The sequence below is a fragment of the Podarcis bocagei genome (genome assembly GCF_964188305.1).
Source record: "Podarcis bocagei genome assembly, chromosome: 14".
NCBI lineage: Eukaryota > Metazoa > Chordata > Lepidosauria > Squamata > Lacertidae > Podarcis > Podarcis bocagei.
In genome coordinates, this window is record NC_138139.1 from 12062847 (window position 1) to 12081944 (window position 19098).

At 47.4% G+C, this 19098-nt stretch overlaps 1 protein-coding gene across 1 annotated transcript in view; it reads left to right on the forward strand.

Moving 5' to 3' along the window:
- The first annotated feature begins 9905 nt into the window (after positions 1–9905).
- Positions 9906–19098, forward strand: part of GLDN (gliomedin) — a 35562-nt gene continuing 26369 nt past the window's right edge. Inside the window, exon 1 of the mRNA XM_081170043.1 lies at positions 9906–10264. Coding sequence (XP_081026169.1) covers positions 9917–10264 — 348 coding nt within the window. The 5' untranslated portion in view covers positions 9906–9916. The remainder of the gene's footprint in view (positions 10265–19098) is intronic.

Below are 19098 nucleotides of genomic sequence, written 5' to 3' on the forward strand. Positions count from 1 at the left end.
CTCACTGCGCGGGAGTCTTCTGCGCAGGGAGGGCGTGGGTAGTGGAGGATCAGTGCTCTCCTCACTGATGTCCAGGGAAGAATCCCGGAGCTCTCCCTCCGCTTCCCCCATTTGCCCTCCTTGATCCCTGGTGTTACGCCGATCTCCTTCCTCCTCTACCAAGCTGCGTCTCCCCCTGGTGCTGGTACCTTCTCCTGCAGAATCGGGGAGCCTCTCCTTCGCCCTTCACTCTGATGTCAGTTCCCTGACAATATCTTTCCCCCAGAAAAAACCTAGAGTCCTTTTTTGTTGTGGATAATTCAGATGGAAATTCCCAGGTGTCAAAAAAATGTTTTTTATTTTATTTTATTTTTAAAAGGGTTATTTATGTATGCCACTACAGTGGCCCGTGTTTTGTTAGCCCCAAAATAGAAAACGAGCAAGGTCCCAAGCAAAGAAGGTTGGTAACTTAAACTGGTGGAATATGTGCGGGTTGTGGGTCTAATGTATAGAATAAGAGAACAAGAAGAACATTCGTTTAAAGAAGATTGGGAAATATTTATTGAATATAAGGGGGGAAATTGTGTACACTTGAAAACGTTGACAACATTAAGATAAATTCAACAGTAATAATGAAAGTAATAATGGAATACTGAATGGTTTAGTTTATATAAAATATGCAGGGATGTATGCTATGTAAAATGAACCATGGAAAGAGAAGAAGGGAAGTCATTGAAATTTCAAGGTTGTATAAATGAATATTCTAAATTGCAAAACAGAAAATTTAATAAAAATTATATTTTTTTTTAAAAAGGAAAGGAAAAAAAGAAAGCTGTTGCCTTTCAGACTTCACTAAGGCGTCCAGTTGGCCACTGCAGGAAGTACGACGCTGAACTAGATGGACCTAGTTGCAGTTGATCCCTATAGATGTCAGCCTTTGCCAACCAGGTGCCCTCCAGATGGTTTGGGTCACAACTCCCATCAGCCCCGGCCAGAAGGGCACTAGGCTGAGATAAGTCCTCACACCTCAGTGCTTAAGCAAACCACAAGCTGCTTGTGTTTGTGTTTATCAGGATGTGTGAGAACCGCCCATTAGGTGTTCCTGTTTTCTGTGGGTCCCGGGGATTGTTCCAGCATTTGACATACGACTTGGGAGTCTCAAGAAGCAAAGTGTTTTTAAAGCACTGCTGCGATTTTAACAAAGGGTAACTGGAGGTATGATATGTGAAATGCATGGCACACAAATGAATACTTGCACAACCTGATACTTAGCAAAAGAAACAGCTGGAGCAAAACAGAGAAGAAAAGCAGCTTAAGAGAGCTTAGAGCAGGGGTGTGGAACTGGATCTGGCTGGAAGGCTCTCTACAAGCCAGCTTTGACTGGTGGGTGGGAAGCACCCACCTGTCAATCACCTGGTGTCATGATGATATCAGGTGATGACTTCAAAGGTGCTAGGTCTCAGCACCCATCAGTGGTGAGAGCAGCTCCATTGTTCTCACTAGGGACCTGCAAAGGTTTTACCTACCCCTCACCCAACAACTCATATGGCATCAGATGTTGGGCTGGTGGGGATGGCTTCAGGGAAATGGCATCCTGGGCCTCATTAGCCCTGCCTGTTAGAGGTTCCCCACTGCTGGCTTAGAGCAGGGGTGCCAACCTAAGTAAAAGATGGAGGGACCAGGTAATCCCCACCTGGCATAATCAATCACAAGGCGTGCCACACACAGCCCATTGGAATAGCAATGCCCATCAGCTTTGGGGTGGCCCAGCCCCCTCAAATATTTTATTGGAGGGGCAAAGGGATTGTGGCCCCCAGGAGTTGGCTCCTATGGCTTAGAGCAGTGATGGCCAAACTTGGCCCTCCAGTTGTTTTGGGACTACAATTACCATCATCCCTGACCACTGGTCCTGCTAGCTAGGGATGATGGGAGTTGTAGTCCCCAAACAGCTGGAGGGCCAGGTTTGGCCATCACTGGCTTAGAGGAACCACCAGGGTATGTCTTGATGCCTGCTGATGCTGTTCTCAAAGTGCCAGGAGATACAGAGGCGGAACCTGCTTCCTTCCTGCCTTGTGAAAGCAAAGTGATTTCAATAAATGTAATAATAAATAAAGTGCTTTTGCTGTGTCTAGCACCCATGGGTTGGGAGGAGTGTTTTTAGTTCATTCCCTTGTGTGGAACGTCTGGGGGCTGCGTGCCAATAATGATGCACAGTAGGCTATATCCCAGCCTTGCAAAAACAAGAGGGTTCTGTATATACAACCCCACCTTCATCTTGGCCAGCAAGAGGCATGGCCACGGTTGAGGGACACCTTCCAGGCAAGCAAATGTGCTCAAGGAAGGCATGGAGCAGGGCCACAGAGGGGCACAGTTTGGGGAGTGGGAAAGGCCCTGGGAGTGTATTGAGGGCCAGACAAGGAGGTCTGAAGGAACATAGTTGGCCCCTGAGCCTGAGGTTCCCCACCAGTTTCTACAAAACGTAGTTTGAAGACAATGAATCATAGAATCATAGAAGAGTTGAAAGAGACCACAAGGGCCATCGAGTCCAACCCCCTGCCAAGCAGGAAACACCATCAGAGCACTCCTGACATATGGTTGTCAAGCCTCTGCTTAAAGACCTCCAAAGAAGGAGACTCCACCACACTCCTTGGCAGCAAATTCCACTGTCGAACAGCTCTTACTGTCAGGAAGTTCTTCCTAATGTTTAGGTGGAATCTTCTTTCTTGTAGTTTGGCTCCATTGCTCCGTGTCCGCTTCTCTGGAGCAGCAGAAAACAACCTTTCTCCCTCCTCTATGTGACATCCTTTTATATATTTGAACATGGCTATCATATCACCCCTTAACCTCCTCTTCTCCAGGCTAAACATGCCCAGCTCCCTTAGCCGTTCCTCATAAGGCATCGTTTCCAGGCCTTTGACCATTTTGGTTGCCCTCCTCTGGACACGTTCCAGTTTGTCAGTGTCCTTCTTGAATTGTGGTGCCCAGAACTGGACACAGTACTCCAGGTGAGGTCTGACCAGAGCAGAATACAGTGGCACTATTACTTCCCTTGATGTAGATGCTATACTCCTATTGATGCAGCCCAGAATTGCATTGGCTTTTTTAGCTGCCGCATCACAAGGTAGGCTACATCCACTGCGTTCCCTTCATCTACCAGGCTTGTAATTCTGTCAAAAAAACGAGGTCAGGTTAGTCTGACATGACTTATTTTTCAGAAATCCATGCTGACTATTGGTGATCACAGCATTCCTTTCTAGGTGCTCACAGACTGTTTGCTTAATGATCTGCTCCAGAATCTTCCCTGGTATTGATGTCAGACTGACTGGGTGGTAATTATTTGGGTCCTCTCTTTTCCCCTTTTTGAAAATAGGGACAACATTTGCCCTCCTCCAGTCTGCCGGGACTTCGACTGTTCTCCAGAAATTCTCAAAGATGACTGCCAGTGGTTCTGAGATCACATCTGCCAGTTCTTTTAATACTCTTGGATGCAGAACAAGAACAGGTCAAGCCATGGCCACCCCTGAATGCCAGACTCTGGAAATGGATGAAGAAAGCATCTTGAAGAAAAGCAAACTTATATAAAGCCATGGTTGGCGTCTTAGAATGTCTGTGCATAAAGGGTTCTATAGCAATACTCCATTCTTATTATACTTCTAGTAAATAATGAAACAAGAACAACACATCTGAGAGAAGCCCAGATCTCCCACAAAGTTGCACAGATGGGGAACTGAGCGCTAATATTCCCCCCCTGCTATGCTCCAAATGGTGGTTCAGAGTGATGATGATTCCTTTAATCTATCAATTTGTTTTGTAATGGATAATAAAAGACGGGGATGGGGTGGGGAGAATGATCAACCACACTTTTTTGATTCAAATGCATAACTCTATTTAAGACACACTCATGAACTGCTGTGATCTTAGTTGGCCTCTATGTGGATTTATTGTTTTTTATCATAGCTATGCTCTCTCTTTCTATGTATATGTGTGTATTAGTTTAGTAAACTGTCCTACGCATTCTTTGGGGGTGATCTGTTGTGCAAACTAGATACATTCTAGCCGATCCTACCATAATTCCCCCAAAATTCATGTATAGATAAAGGTCACAACTGCACTAAACATAAGCTGTTTCCTAGTTCTGCTGGATCTCTCAGTATCCTTTGATACCATCAACCATGACATCCTTCAGGACCGTCTAGAGGGGCTGGGAGCATTGTTATACAGTGGTTCTGCTCCTTCCTCCTGGGCCATGTCCAGAAAGTGGTGGTGGGGGATGAGTGTTCGGACCCCTGGGCTCTCACTTGTGGGGTGCCCCAGGGTTCCATCCTCTTCCCCATGCTTTTTAACATCTATATGAAACTGCTGGGAGAGATTATCAGGGGGTTTGGGCTGGGTGTTCATCAGTATGTGGATGATACCCAGCTCTACCCTTCTTTTAAATCAGAACCAGTGAAGGTGGTGAAGGTCCAGTGTGAGTGTTTGGAAGTGTTTGGAGGATGGATGGCCGCTAACAGATTGAGGTTGAATCCTGACAAGACCGAAGTACTGTTTTGGGGGACAGGCGGCAGGCTGGTGTGGAGGACTCCCTGGTCCTGAATGGGGCAACTGTACCCCTGAAGGACCAGGTGCGCAGCCTGGGAGTCATTTTGGACTCATAGCTGTCCATGGAGGCACAGGTCAATTCTGTGTCCAGGGCAGCTGTCTACCAGCTTCATCTGGTATGCAGACTGAGACCCTACCTGCCCGCACAGACTGTCTCACCAGAATGGTGCATACTCTGGTTATATCCCGCTTGGACTACTGCCATGCGCTCTATGTGGGGCTACCTTTGAAGGTGACCCAGAAACTATAACTAATCCAGAATGTGGCAGCTAGACTGGTGACTGGGAGTGGCCACCAAGACCATATAACACTGGTCCTGAAAGACCTACATTGGCTCCCAGTACGTTTCTAAGCACAATTCAAAGTGTTGGTGCTGACCTTTAAAGCCCTAAACGGCCTCGGCCCAGTATACTTGAAGGAGTGTCTCCACCCCCATTGTTCAGCCTGGACACTGAGGTCCAGCACCGTGGGCCTTCTGGCAGTTCCCTCCCTGTGAGGTTACAGGGAACCAGACAGAGGGCCTTCTTGGTAGTGGTGCCCACCATGTGGAATGCCCTCCCATCAGATGTCAAGGAAATTAACATTTACCTGACTTTTAGAAAACATCTAAAGGCAGCCCTGTTTAGGGAAGTTTTTAATGTTTTTTTTTTTTTATAATAATTTTTATTGCATTTTTTCCAGATTACAAATAGAAGAGAAAAAAAACATAAACAGTAAAAAGAAAAGAAAAGACAGAAAATCTCAACCATTTCTTCAACTTATTTCAGAATTCTATCGGACTTCCCCACATCTCCCGCATAATGCATTCTTAGCAATAAAATTTATCAGCAAATTATAACCTTGTTTCATGTGTTTCTTTTTTGCTTTCAATTGCAGTTTAAGTTTAAATCTCTTGTTTTCCATTTACTCTTAAAATATAGCATATTGTCATTTTTACCCAGTTAAACCTTAATTCTTTCATAAAAATTATCCAATTTCTTATATAAACCACTTTTGTTGCTGGGGCTAACGTTCCAAATCATACGGCGTCTTAAAGTTCATATAACTTATAGTACTTTTGCAAATAGTCCTTAAATTTTTTCCAATCCTCCTCCATAGCTTCTTCTCCCAGATCTCGGATCCTTGCAGTCATCTCGGCTAGTTCCATGTAGTTCATCAATTGCGTCTGCCAGTCCTCCAGTGTGGGCAAATCTTGAGTCTTCCAATGCTTAGCGATAAGGATCCTTGCTGCAGTAGTAGCGTACATGAAAAGAGTTCTATCCTTCTTTGACACCTTCTGGCCGACAATGCCCAGGAGAAATGCCTCCGGTTTCTTAGGGAAGGTGTATTTAAACACCTTTTTTAACTCGTTGTATATCATTTCCCAGAAGGCCTTCACTCTTGGGCAGGTCCACCAGAGGTGAAAGAATGTCCCTTCAGCCTCCTTACATTTCCAGCATTTATTATCGGACAAATGGTAAATCTTAGCAAGTTTGACTGGGGTCATGTACCACCTGTATACCATTTTCATAATGTTTTCTCTCAAGGCATTACATGCCGTAAACTTTATACCGGTGGTCCATAACCTTTCCCAGTCCTCAGACATGATGTTATAACCAATGTCCTGAGCCCATTTTATCATGGCTGATTTAACTGTCTCGTCCTGTGTGTTCCATTTAAGCAGCAAGTTATACATTCTCGATAATAGCTTGGTCTTTGGTTCTAACAGTTCTGTCTCAAGTTTCGATTTTTCCACCTGGAATCCTGTTTTTTTATCTAACTTGAAAACCTCATTAATTTGGGCATAGTGAAACCAATCTTGCACCTTACCCTTTAACCTTTCAAAGCTCTGCAACCTCCAATTGTCTCCAATATTCTCTATTATTTCCCAATATTTCGGCCATCCGGCCTCCATATTGGGTTTTTTCCAAGCCTTGGCCTCTATTGGTGATACCCACCTCGGAGTCTTGCTTTCTAATAAGTCTTTATATTTTTTCCAGACCATAAATATTGCTCTCCTGACAATATGGTTTTTAAACATTCCATGTGTTTTTGCCTTGTCATACCACAAATACGCATGCCAACCTAACGAGTTATTAAAGCCTTCCAGATCTAGGACATCAGTGTTTTCCAACAAAATCCAATCTCTCAGCCAGCAGAAGGCTGCAGCTTCGTAGTATATCCTTAAGTCCGGCAGGGCAAATCCCCCTCTCTCCTTTGCATCAGTTAGTATTTTAAACTTTATTCGGGGCTTTTTGCCCTGCCAGACAAATTTAGAGATATCCTTCTGCCACTTTCCAAAACATTCCACTCTGTCCACAATCTGTAAGGCCTGAAACAAAAACAACATCTTTGGCAAAACGTTCATTTTTATAGCCGCAATTCGACCTAACAAGGATAACTTCAGTCTTGACCAAATTTCTAAATCTTTTTTAACTTCTAACCAGCATTTCTCGTAATTATCTTTAAATAGGTTCAAGTTCTTGGAAGAGAGATTAACCCCCAGGTATTTCACTTTTTTAACAATGTTTAGTTCTGTTTCCTTCTGAAACTCTTCTGTTTCAGTAGCTGTCAAATTTTTCCCTAACACCTTAGTTTTTTGCTTGTTCAACTTGAAACCCGCCACCCGACCAAATTTCTGTATCAGTTCTAAAACTCTTTTTGTACTAGATTCTGGCTCCTGTAATGTTAAAACCAAGTCATCTGCAAATGCTTTCAATTTATATTGTTTCACTCCGACCCGAATTCCTTGTACCTGCCGATCCTTCCTTATCATGTTCAGCAAAACCTCCAGGACTGAAATAAACAATAAAGGGGACAGGGGGCACCCCTGACGTGTTCCTTTTTCAATCTGAAGTTCTTCTGTCACCACATTGTTCACTATCAACTTAGCTTTTTGTTCGGAATAGATTGCTTCTATTCCGTTCTCAAACCCCCTTCCCACTCCCATCCCTTCCAAGTTTCTCTTCATAAATTTCCAAGAAATATTATCAAAGGCTTTCTCCGCATCAATAAAAATTAACACTGCTTTAGTGTTAATGTTTGTTTGTAAAAGTTCCAGAATATCAATAATGTTCCTGGTGTTGTCAAACAAATGTCTACCAGGGAGAAAGCCTGCTTGGTCCTTATGAATTACTTCATTTAAGACCCTTTTAAATCTATTTGCCAAAATGTCTGCAAATATTTTGTAATCCACGTTCAGGAGTGAGATGGGACGGTAATTCTTAAGTTGAGTCTTTTCAGTTTCCACTTTAGGTATCAAAGTGATGAATGCTTCTTTCCACGTATCTGGTGCCCTCCCTTAGGGAAGTTTTTAATGTTTGATTCTATTTTTAATATTCTGTTGGGAGCTGCCCAGAGTGGCTGGGGAAGCCCAGCCAGATAAGCAGGATATAAATAAATTATTATTATTATTATTATTATTATTATTATTATTATTATTATTATTATTATTATTATTATTACAGCACTGTTATACCACTGCAGTCATCACTTCTCCCAAAGAATCTTGGGAACTGTAGTTTGTTAAGAGTAGTTGTTTTAGGGGATCCCCCTAGTCCCCCCACAGAGCTACAATTCTCAATTTCTCTTCCCTGGGAATTCTGGGAATTGTAATTCTGTGAGGAGAATTGGGGGGCTCGCCTGCTGCTTTTGTTACATATCTTCAGGTGCCAAGCAAATACCTTCCTCTTCATCCGGGCCTTTGGTTAATTAACCAATCTATGGTCTTTTCAACTGTGTGTTGGGGGCAGGGTATTTTGCGGGCTTGTTACTACATTATGTATTTCTGTGCTTTTCTGTTGTGAACCACCCTGTGACCCTTGGGTGAAGTGCAGCATGGAAATTCAATAAATAACTTCAGATGGACAGCACAGCCTTCGGGACAGCAGAAGCTGCCTTTGGTCTAGTTGGATGACTCGTCCGTCCAGTGCAGTGCTGTTTGTGCTGTCTGTCGCAGGCTCTCCACCTTGGTCAGACCATACCTGGAGTCCTATGTCCAGTTCCGGGCACCACAATTTAAGAAGGATATTGATAAGCTGGAACATGTGCAGAGGAGGGCGACCAAGATGATCAAGGATCTGGAAAACAAGTCTTATGGGGAACGGCTGAGGGAATTGGTTATATTTAGCTTAGGAAAGAAGAGACTGAGAGGCGATATGACAGTCGTCTTTGATCAGCGATGGAGCAAGCTTGTTTTCCCCTGCTTTGGAGGATAGGACCTGTACCAATGAGTTGCACTTGCTGATCAGAAGGTTGGTGGTTCAAATCCCCGCGACGGAGCGAGCTCCCATTGCTCTGTCCCAGCTTCTGCCAACCTAGCAGTTCGAAAGCGCACCAGTGCAAGTAGATAAATAGGCGCCACTGCGGTGGGAAAGGAAACGGTGCTTCTGTGCACTCTGTTTTCTGTCACGGTGTTCCGTTGCACCAGAAGTGGTTTAGTCCTGCTGGCCACATGACCCGGAAAGCTGTCTGTGGACAAACGCCGGCTCCCTAGGCCTGAAAGGGAGATGAGCTCCATAACCCCACAGTCACCTTTGACTGGACTTAACCGTCCAGGGGTCCTTTACCTTTTACTTTTACCAATGGATTCAAGTTACAGTGGTACCTCAGGTTACATACGCTTCAGGTTACATACGCTTCAGGTTACAGACTCCACTAACCCAGAAATAGTACCTTGGGTTAAGAACTTTGCTTCAGGATGAGAACAGAAATTGTGTTCCGGCGGCGCGACAGCAGCAGGAGGTCCCATTAGCTAAAGTGGTGCTTCAGGTTAAGAACAGTTTCAGGTTAAGAACGGACCTCTGGAATGAATTAAGTACTTAACCCGAGGTACCATTGTACAAGAAAAGAGATTCCAACTAAATATCAGGAAGAATTTTGTGATGGTAAGAGCTGCTTGACAGGGGAACAGACTTCTTTGGTAGTGGACTCTTCTTCTCTGGAGGTTTGCAAGCAGAGTTTGGATGGCTGTCTGTCATGTAGAATCGAGTTGAGGTTTTTGCATTGCAGGGTTTTGTACTAGACGACCCTCGGGGTCCCTTCCAAACTCTATAGGGTTTAAAGAGCCCTGTCTGGAGCAGTCAGGGCTCGATCCATCTGCCCGCAGGACACGTGTTTTGCGCGGAGCCTTCTCCCTCGCGGGCTCGCCCTGCGCTCGCCTGCTGGGTTGGCCCGTGTCCCGGCCAGCCTCTCTCCGTCCCTCCCAGCGCCGGGGCGCCCGCCACTCGCAGCCCTTCCGCCCCCGACGGTGCAAGCCAGCCGCCCACGGGGCATAAGCGCCTCCCCGTCGCGGCCGAGCCCCTGCCACCCCCCGGCCGAGTTGTCCCAGCGAGGAGCGCCTGGTCCGTCGGGCGTCGCGATGCAGGGCCAGGCAGCGGGCAGCCGGGCGCTGTGCTGCGCGCTGGCTGCCGTCGGGTTGCTGTCGGCGCTCAGCGCCGCGGGCACCGTCTTCTTGCTGGGACAGTGGCGGGAGCTGAGCGCCGCGCTGCAGGCGACCCAGGAGGAGGTGGCGCAGATGCGACAGCCCCAGGTTCCGCCGAGCGCGCTGCGGCACCTCCGCGACAGCGGCACCCCGTCGGACGGCGGCCTCGCCCAAGCGCCGGGCGGCCGCGACAAGAGGAGCCAGCGGAGGCGCGCCCTCGCCAAGAGCCACATCCGCGCCGAGGACGAGGACATGCTCATGATGATGACCTACTCCATGGTGCCGGTAGGGGGCGCTCTGGCCTGTCGAGGGGGAGGAGGGGTCGGGGTCGAGACTGGGTTTCTCCCTAGAGATCCAGAGAGAAATCTGCGCTTGGAAAGCTCCAGTTATCTGCCCCCAAGGTCAGGCTTGCTACCCACAAGTCCGCACTGGCAGAGCTCCTGTTCTGCAGCCAGTGGAAATCCAACAGGTGCAGCTTGCGCTATGGAGAGGGGCAGAAAATCAGTCCCCCCGGTTGGACCCTTTTAGGGTAAAGGAGTATTGGGAAATGATCCACAATGAACTGGGAAAAAACAGAGTCCATTTTGTTGGGGATAATTCAGACTGAAATTCCCAGGTGTCAAAAAAGCTAATTTATGTCTGCTGCTGTGGTCCATGTTTTATTAGCCCCAAAATGGAAAACGAGCAAGGTCCCAACTAAAGAAGAATGGAATATGCACAACTCGCAGACTTAACATATAGAATAAGAGAAAATAATTCTGTACAGCTGAAAACGCTGGCAGCATTAAGATAAATTCAACAGTGTAAACCAAGTTTTGATGGGTGCAATAATGGAATACTGAATGACATAGTTTTTGTAAAATATGCAGGGATTTATGATATGTAAAATGAACCATGGAAAGAGAAGAATGGAAGTCACTGATATCTGAAGGATGCAAAATGAGTATTTTAAATGGTAAAACAGAAAACGCATAGAAGAAGAAGAAAGTTCCCCCTGTTGGATTTCAGCTGCTCTTCGCGGCACCGGAACGAGGCCAGCAGATAAAGATGGCAAGGGGGAATGAAGGCCCCGATATTTGGTGAAGGTGGGGGGCCTGAAATATCCAGGGTTAGCATCACCCCCTGTGTCAAAGGCTCCTGTTGCTTGACAGCTACAGCTTTCCCTGTCTCTGCATGGCCGCGCTTCAGAAAGGCACCACCTGTTGAATTTTGCGATCTGAAGCCTGTTAGAGGATTTCTCCATTCACAAGCTCAAAACTGTGCTCAGGATAATGTACTCTAATCAACCTGGGTATGTGCAGGATACCAGCCAAAGAGTTAATAATAACTGTTGAATTGTGTGCAGCCATAAGCAGGGTATCATTTTTTTAAAACCAAAAACCAAAACCCTATTGATTTAAATAGCCAGACATTCCCAGGTTCAATCTCTGTGATATCCAGGAAGGATAATGTACTCATGTTGAGTTGGAAGGGACCCAAAGGTCATCTAGCCCAACCCCTGGAATGCAGGACGGAGAAAGACTTCTATTCTGAAACTGCAAAGAGTAACTGCCAGTCAGTGTAGACACAAGCTAAATGGTCCGATTCAATAGAATGCAACTTCCCATGTTCCTCTTTTTGTTGTGCTGTGCAAGACCTCCAAGTGTGCTACACAGCAGGGGCTGGAGGAGAGGACTAGGGAAGGGGGCAGGTTGCAGATGCTGCAACTCTCTCCCCCTAGGTTTAAATGGGAAGAGTCAATCTCCAGGTTGTGATCCTGGTGGTATTTTGGACAGCTTGTTCTGCACTCCCAAGGTGAGCCAAAACATCAGCTGAACAGCAGTACTTAAAACATCAACACCTCTGTAAGGTGGCACTGTGGTCCAAATCACTGGGCCTCTTGTGCTTGCCAATCAGAAGGTCGGCGGTTTTAATCCCCATGATGGAGTGAGCTCTCGTTGCTCTGTCCCTGCTCCTGCCAACCTAGCAGTTTGAAAGCACACCAGTGGAAGTAGATAAATAGGTACCACTTCGGCGGGAAGGTAAACAGCATTTCCGGGTGCTTTGATTTCCGTCATGGTGTTCCGTTGCACCAGAAGTGGTTTAGTCCTGCTGGCCACATGACCCAGAAAGCTGTCTGTGAACAAACACTGGCTCCCTTGGCCTGAAAGCGAGATGAGTGCCACAACCCTACAGTCACCTTTGACTGGACTTAACCGCCCAGGGGTCCTTTACCTTTACCTTTTTTCCTAAAAAGGGCAACACCTCTTAATTTTTCTTTACAGCCCTGTAGCTTTGAGCACCTCCAAACCCTCTGATTTGTTGGAGGAATCAACAGCCTTAGCAAACTATCCGAAAACCCACACTCTGCCTTTATACCACTCTCATCCATACTTTTGCTTGACCTGTATTTCGATTATATTGTGTACCGATTGATTCCTCTGGGTCCAAGAACTTTTCTGGTTGTTCTGCAGCTGTGTCTTGCAAAGCTCCAGTCTTATCTGCTGAATTTGATCTTATCAGTTGCACAGAAAATCCAAAGAGAGATTTTGCTTTACGAAGCTTTGATTCGGTGGGTTAGATCAGATTTTCATGAGGCACAGCTGCATAACCACTAGAACAGATTTGTGATTATATGGTAGCTTATGTGCACACTCAGGGAGATGGCTTGACAGTGATAGAATTTATGATCCGTTCAATGTTTCCCCCATAAAATACTTTATCTGTAGCATTGACAGTTGCTGTGGGATATTTTGTATCCTAAGACAGAACCACAAGGTATGCAAACGCTATCTAATCCTAAACTGCATTGCAGTAAAAACAAAACCAGAACTTTCTTCCAAGATATACAACAGTTGTCTGAGCGATTATATAGTCACAACGTGTCTACAGCTGACACTCAGTTTAGAGAGTTGTCAACTGGCCCAGGCTTCTGTGCCTTTAATGATCTGTAACACTTGGAAGCTTGCCGTAAGAACATAGGAAGACAGTTCGGAAACTTCAGCTAGTGCAGAATTCAGCGGCCAGGCTGTTCACCGGAGCAAGATGATTTGAGCATATTACACCGATCCTGGTCCGGCTGCACTGGCTACCAATTACCGTATTTTTCACCCCATAGGACGCTCCGTCCCATAGGACGCACCCAGTTTTTTGGGGGGGAAATAAAGGGGGAAAAAATCCCTTTATTTCCCCCCCAAAAGCAGGTCGGGGAAACAGAACCAGGTCGAGGAACAGCGGGATGGCGGCGCTGCGCCTCCCTGCTGTCCCCCGAGCTTGTGGGGCTGGCCGATGTCTGCCCCGCACGAGGGGCGCTCTGCATCAGGGCGCCCCGCCTGCGGGGCCGGCAGGTTGCTATCCGCAGCGTGGGGAGCCTTGCTGGGAACTCCTGCAAGGCTCCCCACGCTGTGGATGTCTGCCTGGCACGGGGGGCGCTCTGCTTCAGGCCGCCCCTCGCGCCGGGCAGCAGGCTGCTATCCGCAGCGTGGGGAACCTTGCTGGGAAGTCCGGCAAGGCTCCCCACGCTGCGGATGTCTGCCTGGCGAGGGGGGCGCTCTGCTTCAGGGCGCCCCGCCCGCCGGGCGGCAGGCTGCTATCCGCAGCGTGGGGAACCTTGCCGGGAAGTCCGGCAAGGCTCCCCACACTGCGGATGTCTGCCTGGCGAGGGGGGCGCTCTGCTTCAGGGCGCCCCGCCCGCCGGGCGGCAGGCTGCTATCCGCAGCGTGGGGAACCTTGCCGGGAAGTCCGGCAAGGCTCCCCACGCTGCGGATGTCTGCCTGGCGAGGGGGGCGCTCTGCTTCAGGGCGCCCCGCCCGCCGGGCGGCAGGCTGCTATCCGCAGCGTGGGGAACCTTGCCGGGAAGTCCGGCAAGGCTCCCCATGCTGCGGATGTCTGCCTGGCGAGGGGGGCGCTCTGCTTCAGGGCGCCCCACCCGCCGGGCAGCAGGCTGCTATCCGCAGCGTGGGGAACCTTGCCGGGAAGTCCGGCAAGGCTCCCCACGCTGCGGATGTCTGCCTGGCGAGGGGGGCGCTCTGCTTCAGGGCGCCCCACCCGCCGGGCTGCAGGCTGCTATCCGCAGCCTAGACATCCCTGCCGGACCTCCCGTAGGGCTGCCTAGGCTGCGGATGTGTTCCTGAAGCCTGGAGAGCGAGAGGGGTCGGTGCGCACCGACCCCTCTCGCTCTCCAAGCTTCAGCAAAAGCCTGCATTCGCCCGATAGGACGCACCCAGATTTCCCCTTCATTTTTGGAGGGGGAAAAGTGCGTCCTATAGGGTGAAAAATACGGTAGTTTCCAGGCCCAATTCAAAGTGCTGGTTTTGACCTATAAAGCCTTAAACGGCTCAGGACTGCAATACCTCGAGGACCGCCTCTTTCTATATGAACCTACCCAGACCCTGAGGTCACCTTCTGAGGTCCTCTCCTTCGTGTGCCTCCTCCTTAAGAGGTCCAGAGGGTGGCAACATGAGAACGGGACCTTCTTTGCAGTGGCTCCCCATCTGTGGAATGCTCTCCCCAAGGAAGTTCACCTGGCGCCTTCATTATACACCTTTTTAACCAGGTCTTTGGTTGATTTGACTGATATCCTATGCCCTTTAAAAATGTGGCTCTTTTGGGGGTGGGGTGGCGGGTGTTATTGGGTTATTGTGTTTATTTTGATTTTATATACAGCCGTACCTCGGGTTACATACACTTCAGGTTACAGACTCCGCTAACCCGGAAGTAGTACCTTGGGTTAAAAACTTTGTTTCAGGATGAGAACAGAAATCATGCTCCGGTGGCGCGGCGGCAGCGGGAGGCCCCATTAGCTAAAGTGGTGCTTCAGGTTAAGAACAGTTTCTGGATAATAATGGACCTCCGCAATGAATTAAGTACTTAACCCAAGGTACCACTGTATTGTGATCTTTTCTGTGAACCGCCCTAAGACCTCTGGGTATAGGGCAGTGTATAAATTCAATAAATAATAAAATCATAATAACAGGAGGAGCTTGACTTCAGAATCAGGCGAAAGCCCCATCTAGTCCAGTATTCTGCTTTCACAGTGGCCAACCAAATGACTATGGGAAGCTTGCAAGTGAGACCCAAGCAGAACCGCACTCTTTCAACCATAATTTCCAGCATCTGGTATTCAGAGGCATAATGTCTCTGACTATGGAGGAAGAAAACAGCCATCAGGGCTAGTGGCCATTGATAGTCTTGCCAATGTCCAAGGAGCAGCATCACATTCCAATTGCTGCAGACTAAGTGATGGTTAAAAGTGCAGGTGCCAGATCTGGGTGTAAAGCTGGCGACCCTTTCTGTATTTACTTGCCAATACTTGACCAAAAAAAGTTTCCAGGGTGGTTTAAAGTGAACTGCAAAATGAAATCTGAACCCAGAATAAAACTGGCAGCGAAGAATGCCAATCTTAAAAAATGCAAGAAAGGAAAGGGGGGATACAATTGAGTGGCAATTTTATCCATTCATTACTTTAATTTTAAAGATGGGTATACATAGGATGGAAGAACTTCTATTGCACATGTCTTGCTTGTGGAGCTTCTGCCCAGACTCAAGTATCAAGTACCATTGAGCCAGGTGCTTGGATTATGTGTTCTGAGATCTAAGTCTTTGCTGAATTTTTTTCTGAATTTTTGTTTTGTTTTGTTCCTCCATCACGCCAACCTCTAAAAGGCATGCTTACTTTCCATGCTTGCTGCTTTCTCTTGCCTCCTTACCCTCTGAGTGTCAGAGAAGCCTGAAGAGCCTGCATAAATTACCCACGTCTTTGTGGCTCCATAAGGTCTCACCTGTTCAGACCCTTTCTTTAGATCATTCCTGTTAAAGGGCTGCTAAAGGGCTGCAGCACAGTGGTTAGATCATCTCCTTTGCATGCAGAAAGTCCTATGTTCTATTGCTGGCAGGTCCAGGGAGTCTGGAAGACAGCCTGGAGAGCCACTGTCAGTCAGTGCAGACAACAATGAGCTGGTCTGGTTCCGTGTAAGGCAGTTTCCTCATGCACATTTCTTGGGTCACTTGTGAAGGCTGTCAAATGAGCCAGTGTTTCGCTGCTTTTGCTTCATCTTCCTTCCCCAAGAGTGAGAGAACAGATCGAGCTCTCAAAATTTCAAAGGTAATGTCATCTGTTCTGCAGATGTTCTTCCCAAAGGTAAGAAATGGAAAGGATGGGGGAAAACAAACACAAGACAATTTGGTTTTTGTTATGTACTGAGTTGAATAGGATCCAAAAGGTAGCAGTCTGATTGGCCCCAGAACAATAGGATCCAGAATGCAGCAGTCTGATTGGTCCACAGGAGCCACCCAATCCAGCTCCCGGTGGAAGTGAATCCGCAACCTGATTGGCCTACAGGTGACTCCCGGAATTAGCCAATCACGTGAGGCCCATTGTGTAAACAATGTATATAAAGCAGAAATTCTGGGGGAACTTCCATTCTTCCTCACCACTATGAGCTGAATAAAGAGCATGAAATCCACTCTCGACTCCGAGTATATTTCAGTTTTAGTTGCTCTCTAGCTAGCTGTCCTCCTGCCAACCTAGCAGTTCGAAAGCACATCAAAGTGCAAGTAGATAAATAGGTACCACTCCGGCGGGAAGGTAAACAGCGTTTCCGTGTGCTGCTCTGGTTCGCCAGAAGCGGCTTAGTCATGCTGGCCACATGACCTGGAAGCTGTATGATGGCTCCATCGGCCAATAAAGCGAGATGAGCGCCGCAACCCCAGAGTCGGTCACGACTGGACCTAATGGTCAGGGGTCCGTTTACCTTTACCTTAGCTGGCCGTCAGTGTTCCCCTGAAGCTGTTTCCCAGTGTTGTTCTACTTTGTGTAGATCCTGGGAGTGGGTGGGAAATCTCAGTTAGTTTGTGTCTACATGTATTAAGTTGCTGGAGTGGCTTCGCAATCAAACCATCTTCCCAGGGAACCCTGGGAATTGTAGGAGTGTGTGTGTGTGTGTGTGTGTGTGTGTCCTGACAACCCTTGGCCTCCTGAACAAACTACAGCTCCCATAATTCTTTGTGGGAAGCCATGGCTGTTTAAAAGTGCCATTATAGTGTTTTACATGTATGCTGTAGGTGTGGGCTGAGTGTAGGGGGTCCATTGCAGGCCTCTATCCTGTCTTATACTCCCCTCCCATCTCATACTCTGGTTTTTCTTCAGATCATATAAATCTTCTGCTTTTTTGCTAAATCCCACTGTCTTTTGCTTGGCAACAGTGGTGTGGAAATTCTATGAGTAAAAGAAAGAGGCTTTCATCCTTTTTGCTGGGCGCATTCCTATGTCTTCAGTAGCTCCCGATCTAGAGACAAGTATTGCAGCAATGAAAAATCAGTGGCCATTTTTCCATCCCTCGATTCATTCTTTTGTGTCAAAACAAATTGCAGGACAAATTCCTCCTCCTCCACCCCCACCCCCAACCCTCTCGCTCTCTCTTAATAGACTCTCGCTATGATTATGCCAGTTGACAAAGTGTTTTCGTTGAAGAAGCTCTGCAAAGAGTGAGCAATCAGTCGCCCGACTTTGTGAACAAAAGCGTGGAAATGGAAGCAAAATAAGCAAAGAGGAGAGGGCAAGGAATCTGGAGGGCAGTCGTGATATTCTGGCATGGCTATAGATTGGACGACGGTGCAGAACAAAGAAGCCCAAATCTGTAGTAAATGACTCATTCTCAGTTCGGTGAAAAGCGCCGCGTGGAATGTGAGAGGAGCACTTTGATGCGCGTCCAAAATTCCTTGCTCATCAACCCTATTTGTATTATGTCGCTGAGCAGAGTTTGCTCGTGTTCCAGATAGGGCTTGCTAATAATCTCACATTCTTTTCTCAAGACCGCCCAAAGGCACAGCCTCAAAATGTTTCCCAAAGGCAAACATGGGTCGTGTGTCTAGATGCAGAAGAGAACCGGATCCTGCAGTACCTTTTAAATTGGGGTGGGGTAAGCCTGTGGATCCTGAGATGTTGCTGGACTACACTTCCCATCATCAGCAGCCATTGGGCATGCTGGCTGGGGCTGATGGGAGTTGGAGTCTAACATCTTCCTGGATAGCTCAGCAGGTTAGAGCATGGTGCTGATAATGCCAAGGTCGCTGGTTCGATCCCCATATGGGACAGCTGCCCATTCCTGCACTGGAAGGCCTGCATTCCTGAATCATCTGGAAGGCCACAGGTGCCCCATCCTTGTTTTCAGTGGTTGTACAGAGTATGGGATTATGTAATTGTTATGCAGGATGTTAAGTTGTGGGCGAACATATCAGACGACACAGCGATTCTTCCAACAGCTCTTGTTTATTCACAGGCCCAGAACAGAACTGGCCTGAAGGCTTCAGCCAACCTGCTTATATAGAGCTCAAATACAAAGCAACAGTAACACTTTCTGTAACTATCCAGTTACAGATAGGTAGCCGTGTTGGTCTGCCATAGTCAAAATAAAAAAATTCCTTCCAGTAGCACCTTAAAGACCAACTAAGTTAGTTATTGGTATGAGCTTTCGTGTGCATGCACACTTCTGAAGAAGTGTGCATGCACACGAAAGCTCATACCAATAACTAACTTAGTTGGTCTTTAAGGTGCTACTGGAAGGAATTTTTTTATTGTAACTATCCAATCACTGAACGTCATTTTCACTTCCTTATTTGCATATGTGGACCTGAGTGAAAACTATCTACAGTATCCCCCTGCTGGCCCAGGGTGAGAACTTCAGTACATAACACAGGATAAACTCCTGGGTGATATGAACAGTTTGGAAATGCTTGCCTATTGATCTTAGGCAAACTCCTTCTCTGGGCTGTTTTAGGCACCTGCTAAAACCTTTCTTGTTTAAACAAGCCTACATAGACATTGTGGGACATGGGTGGCGCTGTGGTCTAAACCACTGAGCCTAGGGCTTGCCGATGAGAAGGCTGGCGGTTCAAATCCCCGTGACGGGATGAGCTCCCATTGCTCTGTCCCAGCTCCTGTCAACCTAGCAGTTCGAAAGCACGCCAGTGCAAGTAGATAAATTGTGGCGGGAAGGTAAACAGCATTTCCATTCACTCTGGCACTCATTATGGTCTACCAGTAGCGATTTAGTCCTGCTAGCCACATGACCCGGAAAGCTGTCTGTGGACAAATGCCAGCTCCCTTGGCTTGAAAGCGAGATGAGCGCCACAACCCATAG